At 48.9% G+C, this 12033-nt stretch overlaps 1 protein-coding gene across 6 annotated transcripts in view; it reads right to left on the bottom strand.

Moving 5' to 3' along the window:
• Positions 1-12033, bottom strand: part of TRAF3 (TNF receptor associated factor 3) — a 113128-nt gene that overhangs the window by 15310 nt on the left and 85785 nt on the right. For all 6 annotated transcript variants that reach the window (XM_059915052.1, XM_059915051.1, XM_059915050.1 and 3 more), the window contains 4 exons: positions 11612-11663; positions 8985-9089; positions 8198-8365; positions 1631-1711 (listed from right to left, as the gene is read on the bottom strand). In XM_059915052.1, coding sequence (XP_059771035.1) covers positions 1631-1711; positions 8198-8365; positions 8985-9089; positions 11612-11663 — 406 coding nt within the window. The remainder of the gene's footprint in view (positions 1-1630; positions 1712-8197; positions 8366-8984; positions 9090-11611; positions 11664-12033) is intronic.

Below are 12033 nucleotides of genomic sequence, written 5' to 3'. Positions count from 1 at the left end.
TACTGAGGACAAGAGGAGGCGGCTCACAGGACGGCCGTCCCGCCTGCCGCGACAGTTAAAGAGGACGGCCTGAGGGACCCACCTGACCACAGCCAAGGCCAACCCTGCGGAAGGTCTGAGCCAGGGCGGGGTCGTGGTGGCCGCAGAGGCTCTGGCCTGCAACTGGAGGAAAGCACCCAAAGGGCACATTGCAGGTGACAGGCGTAGAAACCCAAAAGGACACCGTGTGCATAGTAACATTAGTTTGAAAATTTTAAAACGTATTCTTTCAGTGCCATCAATACAATCGTGAATCTAACCAGCTAACACTCCTAATGTTAAAATCAGGATCATATCGAGTTTGACGTTATTTTCAGTGCACTAACTGAAAGGGCTGTACTTTTTTCTAAATTGGCTTTATCATCATTAATCTCAGAGCCCTACAGAATTTACCGGAGCTTGGGGATAAAAGCAAGAATCATCTGTAAACCAATAGCACCTTTCACCAGAAACCCAAGATAAACGCAGGTTTAAAGATTTTTAAAAATAAAAATAACTTAGAGGCAAAATGGAGGCAGCTTTTGCCCCGAATAGAGACAGCCTGAGTGAATAAAACTTCAGGAAGGCGTGTAATACCCAGGAAGTTATTCCAACTGTACAGACTCTTCATACATTCACTCTAACAGAGGGACTTTCCAGTTGTGGAAATAATCTACGTGCGCTTCCCTGCTGCTCCCAGAGGCACGTTCAGGGGCCCAGAGACCACCGTCGCCAGTCCAGACCCTGCCCTTGTCCAGCAGAGTCATCGTCTGGGGAGGGTGCACCTCGGTGAGAGTGGCCTTCGGCCACGCGGGTCCTCTCGCTGTCGCGGGCGTGAGAGACTGAGCTCCCCCATCCCGTATCCAGGTGTACAATTCCAGGCTGTTGGGAAGGCTGAGGCGAGCAGGGTCCTCAGATCAGAGAACCCAGGACCGAGGGAACCGGGCGTGGGGACCGGGGGAGGCATGCACCCACCGAGCCCATAGGAGCCCCAGACGGTTCCCAGAACGCCAACCAGAGGGGGTCCAGGCCAGGATCAGATGCGAAAACATTATGAATCTTTGGAATTGTTCCTTCTGGATATATCCTGATCAAAATGAGGTTACTGCAAAATCTACCTGCCTTAAAGCAAGTGTGCCCGAGGGCAGCGTGATGGGCACAGCCTCTGGGGGAGGCTGTCCAGGTGCCTTCCCAGTGGCCCCTGAAGTGTGGGCACCACCCCTGCACCCACTTGCCCCGTGGCACAGGCCCTGCACAGCATGTGTGGCCTAAGTGGGTCAGGAGTATCTCTAAGTTAACTGATTTCCTTGAGATAATCTTAGAGTAATTCCTAGTTTACAGATTTAAACCTAAAAAGTGTCACCTTTGCTTGCATTGTAAATATTCCCATTTTCTCAATTCTTAATATTTTGCTCTGAATTTACCACTTTGTAGCTTTTAATTGTTTGTTTCTGAAATATCTGACTTCCAGAAACAGCACGAGGGTTTTCATTGTTTTTCTACTGTAAGTATCACTATCACAATCTGTGAAAACCTCTGACCTCAGCTTTACGGGAAGAGCGGGGTCCTGAAGGATCCCCAACTCCTGCACAGGCCCAGCCACGCCCCTTACCTCGCTCCTCAGAAGGGTCTGGACACTGCACTTATGAGGGCAGGACACCACCACGCAGGGACACTCGGTGTCTTCGTGTTTCTGAAGGAGAAAGAGAGAGTGTTACCAACTCTGAAACACACAACCCACCTTCCCTCAGATCCCACCAGTGTTCCCAGCTTCCCCACGAGGACCCAAGGGAAGCGCTCTGCTCATGGTCATGTCCTTGAGTCACAAGACTCACATCACACTTGGATGGGTCGCTATGTTACAAAAGTTTGAGTGCTGAAAAGAAGGCATCTCACAAGAGCTGCTCAGATCTGACTGGTCGGGGCCACCCACGGGCGCACAGCCCACCGGGAGGGCGTCCTCACGGCGGCTTCCCTCTAGCTGTGCCCCCTCTGCCGATGCTGCCCTGACACCTGCGCCCAGGTAGGCTGGGCCTCGGCCTCCCTCACACAGCAGGTGGATGGCGGGGCCCAGCCTCTGCTGGTTGCAGAGAAGGACAGTTCTCCTCTGGCTTCTCAGTTTGGGGTCTGGAAATGATACTTCTCAAGAGCCTGAAAACAACGTGATCTACTGGGTATTTAAATTACTGTCCTGAGATCTGATCTTTCTGTAGCGCGTGGTAAGTGTGGATAAATTTTGGTGTAGCCCTTCTCTGGATGGCACAGATTTCAACACAGAGCCTGGATGACGGTGACTGTTCAACTCGGTGCCCCGGGCACCTGCCGGGCACCTGTCCGGTACACGTGTCCACAAGTGAAGCGTAGGCAAGAGCTCCCACGAGGAGAGCAAACCCAAGGCTCTGGAGAGCACCTCCAGACACGTGACAAAGGGCCGCTGGAGGGAGACCGACGCAGGCAGAGCCAGACCTGCCACGTAACACAACCGTGGGAGGCCAGGCTCCCGGAGGTGGCATCCCTTGGCAAGAAGAGAATGTGGCGGGTTTTCCTCTGAGGCCCCAGGACACTCCCAGTTCTCCTGGCTGGGCCTCCAGTTAGGCCGCTGTTGAGGTGTATCTGGGGCAGCGCTGGCTGCGAGGCCGTCTGACCCGGCAGGTGCGCAGGTCAAGGACACGGCACCCGCGAGGACACTCCTCTCCTCCGGGGAGGCCTGGAGCCAGATGCAACACCATCTGAAGTCCCTCGTCTGGACCAGCGCCCTGGGGGTGCACAGCGCGGAGAGGACACCTGGACGCGGCCGCTCTGCTCCGGGGCCTGGTCCCCAGAGGCCTGCGGGGCCCACGGCGGGCGAGCCCACGGCTGCCCCGAGCTCAGCAGAAGTCACCTGACTGGACTGAGCCTGACCAGCACCTCCCAAGAGGGGACCCCCGACGGGTGCCTGGCCACGCTCAGAATCCCTAAGAGCTCCCAGGTGCCGTCACGCCTTTCCGGGGGAAACCTCGGCCAAACAGCTCCACTCTGCCTCACCTGTAAGAGGGGGGGTGACCAGCCCTCCCTCAGAGGGCATCTGTGAGGACAGAATCCGTCACCGGGCCTGGAGAGCTAACGTGGCCAGCACTCCACGGACGCCACGCCTCCCTCCTGAGCCTGCCCTCGACCCCGCCTTCATTCACCAGGCCAGGCCTGCACTGGGTGTCGGGGGCAGCCTGACCAGGACAAACAGGTAATCACCACTGCGGCAGGGGGGCTGGGAGTGAGCAGTGGGGGGGGGGCCCGGGAGGGCGCTCTGAGCAAGAACCAGGGGCGGGGGCAGTGTGCCGGGGAGGGCAGAGCAGGGGGTAGCAGGAGGTGAGGCTGGGGACCCGCAGGCCAGACCCATCAATAGCTTTGTGTATCTTCGCAGATCTGTGCAAGGATGTCCAAATGATGAATTTCTAGAAATGGGCTTCTTTGGGTATCAAAGGGTAGAGCATTTAAAATGGGATTTGGAAGGGTATTGCCAGACTACCCTCCAATCAGCCTACACAAGCCCACCCTCAGTGCAGTGAGAACGCACGGCTCCAATCGAATTCTATCAAACTTTCCCACCTCTGACAGTGACAGGTGAAAAACAACGAGTGTGATTTGCAGTTCTTTAATGATGTGTAGTTATTAGTATGTTTTTTACGTTAACCATTTATATTTCCCGTGAAATGCCTTTCATAGCTTTTGTCCATTGCAGCGGGTTGAACAGTGACCCCCGAAGTTCATGTCCCCCCAGAACCTCAGAAAGTGACCCTGTTTGGAAAGAGGGTCTCTGCAGATGTAACGAGATAAGAGGCCACCCTGGATCAGGCTGGGCCCTGAACCTCGTGACAGTGTCCATGTAAGAGGAGAGGACGTACAGCAGGAAGACTGCCACGGGGACGTGCAGGCAGAGGTGGGAACGGTGCAGCCGCAAGTCTGGGAGCCCAAGGACCGCAGCCACCAGGAGCCGGGGAGGGCGAGGGAGGGGTCTCCTCTAGAGACCCCAGAGGGGCACGGCCCTGAGGGAACCTTGGAGCCAGACTTCTGCCTCTAGGACTGTGAGGGAACAAACTTCTGTGGTTTCAGGCCACCAACTTTGTGGTACTTTGCTATGACAGCCAAAGGAAGATAATACAACCGTTTTCCAAAAAAAAAACCTGTTAATCTGTCGATATGTAAGAACTCTTCGCATATTAATGAAATTTGTCCTGCCTGTCAAAGCAAATGTGACTTTGATACACACACAGAACGGATGTCACGCGTGTGTGGCCATAAAGCCTAAGTGCATAGTGAACACCCACAAGGGACAAGGATGTAACCGACGCCCATCACCCGCACGCTCCTCTTTTGCCTCGCCCCCGCTTTCTCCAACTAAAACCACAAGGCTGAATCTGCGCTTCTACTTCCTTTGCTTAAAAAAAGTTTCATTACACATGTATGTGTAACAGGTAAGATACTGTTTCGTCTTGACTGCTTCTGAATTGTTAACATGGAATTCCGCCCTTCGACTCTCCTGCGACCTGGCTCAACATCTCGCTTCTCGGGCGAATCCGCGAGTCGCGTAAGTGGACTCGTGGATTCCACTGTCACTGCTGTCATACAACCTCCCCTCCTGTGCACACTGTCCAAGGGGTCCGCTACAAGTGATGTGTCCATTCTCCAACAGATGGACGTGTGGGTCGTTCCCAGATCTCTGCTCCTCTGGTTAGGCTTGACATACTCTCTGCAGTGCATGTGTGACAGTTTCTCTTAAACATCTAGGAGAGGGATTGCTAGTTGAGAACATGAGTTTTCAACCTAATAAAATATTGCCACGTGTTTTCCAAAGTGGCTGTACCTGTACGTTACAGTACACAGTTGGCCCTTGAACCTGGGTATGAACTGCGTGAGCCCACTTACACGTGGATTTTTTTCACTAGGTGTGTGTGCACTGCGGCACTACCCGACCCACGGTCGGCGGACGCTGTGGATGCGGGACCTCGGCTAGGAGGGTTGACTGTAAAGTTATACTCGTGTTCGAGACTGCTCGGAGAGTCTGCGCCCAACCCCTGTGTCATCCAAGGACCAACTGTATACACGTTCCCCTAAAACGAGATCTTTACAATTCTTGACTTTTCACAAATTAACAGAACTGTTTAAAAAGAATGATATTTGATAATTTCTGGGCTAAATGGAAAAGAAGAGATTTTTTTTCTGACACTTTAAATTATGCTAATAGATTAAAAAAAAAAAACTTGAAATTAGCTGCCGATACCATGGCTTAAAGATAGAAAAGAAATGCTCAAATGAACTGCAATGGTCCAGAGCGTCAGTGCATTTTTTGATTTTTTTGATGGGGACCATTTTTAAATCTGTGTTGAATTTTGTCACAGCACTGCCTCTGTCTTCTGCTCTGGCCCCTTGGCCGCGAGGCCTGCGGGATCCTAGCTCCCCGACCAGGGACTGAACCGCACCTCCAGCGCTGGAAGGCGAAGTCCCTGGAGTCTCGGCGCTTTATCAACCTATATTTTACCAACACTTGATATATCTGTCACACCACAAAACGCAGGACATGGAGGAAAGTCAGGAGGACCTGGGGCTTAAGACCTAAGTTAAGCAACGGCTCTTTTTAAAAATAATCTTAAGGCCTGAGAGGATGAGACTGTGAGGGCTGAAAGAACAAGACCTGGGAGCCAAGTCCCACCACCGCTGATGGGGCGGGGGCCTGGGGAGAGTCTCGGCCCCTTCCAGGTGTGTGAGCAAGGGCAGGTGGGCGTGGCCGCCTGCCGGCGCCAAGGGCCCCAGGAGCCAGCGGCCGGAGCACCAGCAGCGGGCCCACGCAGGGCGCCTCTCACGGTTATCACAGGTGGACCGAAGGTAACATCTGCCCCAAGACACGCTGCAGTGTCAACACCGACAAAACAGTTTAAAAAGTTTTCATCACAAAAGCGTAGTAAGATTTAATGAATCTTTATTTGCACAACTCAGGTCCCAAACTGGCAATTACCACTTGGTGCCTCTGCACCTGCTGTGACTCTCTCTCCTGTTTGCAGTCAACAGATTGAAGACCCAGATCACAGCAAATGCCACCTCCTCTCCGAAGCCCTCCTGGACTCTATCAGGCCATGTTAACTGTCTCTTCCCATACTACCATGTACATAATTGTATATCTGACTGTCTCCCCTACCAGACCGTGAAACGAAGGGGAGAGACTGCAATCTACTCTCTTGTGTGTCCTGAGCAACTAGCTCAGGGTCTGGCGCCCAAGAGCAGTCAACAAACGTTTCATGACTCCATGTGCGATGCTATTATTCCAAAACCAACCTCTTTAAGCCTCGGCTGGAGCCCTGAGCTGGTTACTCATAGGCTGTTTAACTGACATGCTCTACAATTCTTTCTCAGATGAAAATTAATTCCTGGATTCTATTCTGCAAATAAAGGTAACTGATTTTGGGCAAGAAGCAAATTGTAACTTTGATAGCAACATAGTAACATGTGTATGGTCGGGAGTATTGCTCATTAGGTACCCATCTGATTCACTTGAATTTAATTACTGAAGAAATTAGAAATACTACTGCTATTTTTCAAAGGGGAGGGCACAGTTGTTAAAGGTTATTAATAACTGGAAACGATAACAGAATCATACAGGAAACATTTCACGATGCAAGAGTCCCAAGCATAGGAAAGTTATACAAAGTAAGGTAAAATGGAGATTGTAGAATACATCTCATTTCATACAGAAAAACAAAGAAAACTGTTCCTAAATTTTGGTCAGGAAGTACTCCTGAATATCTGCCAAGAATTCGACTGTGGCCCTCACGCCGGGCTGCTCTTCCACGGTCCCCTCCCATCTGATGACCCACCAGTCGCCATCCTGCCTCGGCCAGCAGCCAATTCCCAGCCCCTCCAAGCTCAGCCTCTCAGCAGCACCCGCGCCACACACCCTGCAGCTCTGCCTGCCTCTGGGACGTCACTCTCCTGACCCTTCCACACAGGCCACGCCCTTGCTGGACGACCTCCCCCTCTTAGTAAGCTGTAAGCATCCTGTGCCCCAGGCCTCTGTCCTCCGACTCTGGCCCTTCTCTCTACTCGCTCCAGTCCCAGGGCTGCAAGTACCACCTATTTACACATACCTACGGCCCAGACCACTCCCTATCCCCGCCCCAAGCCTCCTCTCTTCCCCTGAGCCCCACTTCGGTAGGACACTCCGGGTGGTCCAGCTGCTCTAGTTACAAAGGCTGGGCGTCCTCCAAACTCATACCCCACACTCAAGCCATTGGCTAATCCCACTGGCTCTGCGTTAACTACGACCGCACCTGTCCCTTGCTCGAGGCTGCCCCCCATCACCTGCACGCCTCGCCTCTGCTCTGTGCAGGGGGAGCTCTACCTGCTGAGTCTGCTCCACCTCGGAGCCTGAGCCCCCACCTGCTGCTCCCTCTGCCCCAGCGCTCGTCCTGCGTCGTCCTGACTGCCTCAGGAGGGCCCGCTCTGATCACCCCTCCTCCCCTGTTGCCAGTTTGTCTTCATAGTACTTATGATCTCTTCCCACTGGAAGATGAGGGTCACCACTGAACCTGCAGCTCCTAGAACAGTGCCCAGCACACAGCAGGTATGCAGTAAATACGTATTCAACAAACAAATATTTGAGGGTGTCTACACCACTGACTCTTTTTAAAGTTTGTCCTCCATCCCAACACCTGTTTCTCTTTGATTTACATATAAGTGATCTGATTCTAACATGCGCACAATATAAAACTGTGCCAAAATAATGGAGGCATGAAAACATTTTCAATTCTCATCTCTCTCCAGGAGAGACCGCTGCACTTCAATACTGCAGGATAAATTACCCTGTTGAAGTGATGGTTATGTCACGGAGCCGTAAAATGATTAAGCAATCCAACAAGATTTTAGAGGCTATCCCCTGGCACAAGTGAAAAATTCTACCTTTTTTGAATAATCGGTCTTCATTTTTTTGGCACCCGAAATGGCAGTCAATCTAGGCAATGGAAAATTAATTGCATAAACCAAAATGGGCAAAACAAATGAAGCTTAACTCTGAAATAAAGTCAGATGAAAATTGCTATTTACGCCTATCTTTTCTCTTTATTTCTGTTAGAATAGTCATTTAACAAGCTATTCTGCGGACAAACGACATCTGGATGGAGTAGAAGGTGGGTGAAACAAGAAAACACTGCACCTGCAACGTGATCATCGGGACCTGGCTTTTGCAGTGGCTGCACGTGGCCTCACGGTATTTACAGGCCTTGTCCACATGGTCACGCAGGTCCTTCCTCAGTACCTTCTCTTTGCAGTCGGCACGGACACACAAGAGCTCCTCAAACTGGCAATCATTTTTCAAATGCACCTGTAAGACAGACAATTCAAAGTTCTTAATCGGCAAAACTCCAATCTGAAATACCAAATTCTAGCCTCTATGCAATTAAATCCCACAAAAATGTTTCTATCTGCTGCTAGATCAGCTTTTCACAGAGAAGAGTGACAAATGTATCAAGAGACACTGAATTTCATGTTCCATTTAATGATTAGTCAAACTATATTGCTTTTGAAGAATTAAGTCAATTAACTCTTCTTCCTGGATAAATAAATGGTTATCTGCTAAGGACTTTGTTTTGTTCCAATTCAAATATCTTTCCAGGATAAAATATGATACTAATCAAAAAAACATAAGAAGTTACGTGGAATTTCATGGTTATAAAAAGGAGAAGGTTTTAATGGGCCTTCTACAGTCAAAATTCAATTCAGATTTCTTTCTACTCTAAATAGGGTGGGGTGTTCAAAAACCAATTGACAGTTCTGCCTATGATGTCATTAAAAATAACATTTCATACCCAAATGGCTCTGACTGCTTTCAGAGTTGGTTGTGTCTGAAAGATTAACGCAAACATGATCTTAAGGGGCCACACTGTACTGACCAGGGACTCGTATTTCTGGATGTAAAGCTGACACATCACATCCCCACTTACCAGCAGGTGCCCCAGTGCTAACTGCTCTACACAGCCTCTGCCTTCGTTCCTACAGTATATCTGAAGGGCCAGAATCTCTCTCTTGCAGCAATTATCCTTAAACACCTGAAATTGAAAGTTAGCTGTTTTAGAGGATTAATATTTCTTAATCTCCACATGCTGCTATTTTAGACAAGGCAAAACCACTGTAAAAAAAAACCATGAGAACATCCCTTAAGTGGGCCTCAGAAAGCATTAAGGACTATTTTAATCTCTCTAAGTAGAATGAAGGAGCCACCCCAACTAAGAGACACAATTTAAACAATAAAACCTTAACTACCACCTTTTATTAGATAAACCAAAAGTAAACAAGTTATACTGAACAACTGAAGATCACTTTGGAGCAGCACACATTTTGGATTAACTCTGACACACTCAAGACGAGGACACACCAGGACCAAGTTCACATCTGGATCCTGGAGATTTCCAGGCGCCAGCACTGCCACGGGTGGGACCTCCCATCAAGGGACCAGGGCAGAGCCTGCTACAACTTGATGCCTTTCTAGATCCTTGCCAGAGAAAGAGAGAAGCTACTGTAAAAGACAATATTTTGCAGATGGTTTGTAAAACATTTATTTTGGTTCTTGCTCCTAAGGTTATGTCACTAGTAACTCATTTTTCACCAAGAAGAAAGCATTAGCCTGCTATGTAAGAAACTTTTAAAAATATATGTTGCAAAGACTGGGGTTAATCCAATAATGAAAATGTTTCCCTTTGAAAATGAAAACCTCCCTTTAATTTCATTTTTCCCTTGGAAAACAAATACTCTCACTCCTTCTAACAACACAAGCTACACCGTCCTCATCCTCAGGCATTTCTAAGAAACGCCCACACGCTGACACCGTAACGGGGGAACAGGGAGCTCAATATGCCTTTCTAGACTCCACAAGGAAAGAAATAGAATCAACAGCTGTTAAGAGTTAAAAATAAACTAATTTGGAGTCAAATCTAATCCTTTGTAAACATAACTTTTTAAAAAAAGGGTCATAATTTTAGATATTAAAGTAAACAGAACAGGTATTTTTAACCAGTAATAAATAAGCTTCCTTTCTGTGCCATTAAGTTCCTTTTCTTTTCTTTTTTTTTTTTTTTTTCCTTTTCTTTTTTTTTCTCCTTTGGCTATGCCTCACGGCTTGTGGGATCTTAGTTCCCCCACCAGGGATTGAACCTGGGTCCACGGCAGTGAAAGCACCAAGTCTTAACCAATGGATTGCCAGGGAATTCCCTAAGTTTCTTAAATCATTTACCTTTAGGGAGAAAAAATATAGAATGAAAATATCAGAATAATAAAAGTACAGAATTTTAGAGCTGAAAAAGATCTAGTATCGTTACTACAACTGTCCCATTTTACAGATGGGGAAGTGGAGGCCCCGGGGGTGGCCACCATCCTCAATGACCCGCCGAGGGGTTGATTTCCGTCTCCCAGGGCCCAACCAGCCCCACATTTTCCCACGAGGATCCATGGTTTCAGTCAGTCTCATTTATGATTCTTCAACAAATCTAGTAATTCTTCTTCAGCTATCAATGCCATTGAAAAATAAGGATAATAACTCCAAATAATGAAATGAGACACTGAAAAATTCATCTTAGCCCATTGTTTCAACCTTTTCTCCTGGTCACATTGGTTAGATACATGTTAAGACAAGAGGTAGAACTGAGTGATTTGTTTTTCTTAAAAACAATCCCTTCCATACTAAGTGAAGTCTTTAGTGGCAGGTAAATGCTAAGGAAGAACAGGTACATGGACGTTCGGCCAATTCTGTCTCTGAACCGCCCAGAGCAGGTGACATCGGATGCCCCGTCCTGGCAGCCCACAGGCACCCGTCACCAGCAACCCTCAAATCACCACACTCAGCTGTGCTGCTTAACAACAAAGCCATGGGAAAACCCCAGAGTGAGAATTTTACTGTACAATTTAATGACCTACATTTAAAAAATTGTTAGGTTCATTAATCAAAATATCAGAACCACATATTTTTATTGATATTTTAAGTACTTCAAGAACGAGTCGTTTCAAACTAGAAGTGTGCCTGGCAGGGCCTGGCAGGGCGTGGATGACCACAGGGATGGTGAGAAGGGCCCAGGGCCCCTGTGCGCTGATCTGCAGGACACTCGTGAGCATTTGCTGGCATCCTCAACCACGTTGGGGAGGAAGGGCTGAAATCTCACACGTGTCTTAATGACTTTGAGATGCTGCCTGGGGGCAGGGAGAGAGCAAATCCAATGGAACCCCTCAGACTAGCACTGCTTGAAGGTAGAGCGCAGGCAGGCATCTGGGATAAAGACCCGAGACGACAGTGCACATCTCTGCACTTTACTTACTCCTCACCCACCTGGGGGTCTTGGGAGGTGAACCCATTACTGACACAGGTGAGGAGATAGGCTCGGGGGTCACGCAGCTCGGGACCTGCCCAGCGGATCTGCCCCGTCTGTCCCGGTGTTTACGTGACACAGTCCCCTGCCTCGACCCTGCTCCATCAGCTGTCAACTCAGAGAAACTCGGAGCCAGGGCACTGGATGCAAACTACGTGGGAGGCACTACCCAGCGCAAAACAGTGACAAAATAATTTATTAAACACCAAGAATACCTTGTCTTTGCTGATGCCTTCTCGACACGCAGTGCATTTCGGGCTGGAGGAGCTGAGGAGAAACACACAGTAAATGCGTTAGAGTGAAAGCCACCTTCTCATCTGAACCCACTGGATATGGTGAACCGTTCACTTTAGGGTCATGTCTGCCGTGCGAAGCTCAGAGCAACCACCAGAGCTTCAGGATGCCCCGGTGAATTTGGTTTTAATACGGTTTAAATAGGAGAAAAGGGCTAAATACTTTTTTTAATAGTAATTTTTCATAAGGAAGTTTTTAAGCAGAACAGCTTAGATCAGTCCCTCTTGGAAAGTCCCTTTCAATTAAAAGTGAAATTTTATTTCAGAAACCAAAAGCAGCTCTCTGTGAAGGCGCTCTTCAGCGTGAGTGTCCACAGCTATCAGGAAAGCCTCTGAATGGTTCT

This window comes from Balaenoptera ricei, chromosome 2 (genome assembly GCF_028023285.1).
Source record: "Balaenoptera ricei isolate mBalRic1 chromosome 2, mBalRic1.hap2, whole genome shotgun sequence".
Classification (NCBI taxonomy): Eukaryota; Metazoa; Chordata; class Mammalia; order Artiodactyla; family Balaenopteridae; genus Balaenoptera; species Balaenoptera ricei.
Note: the sequence above shows the minus strand (reverse complement) of the source record. Positions and strands in the feature narration are given on the sequence as shown.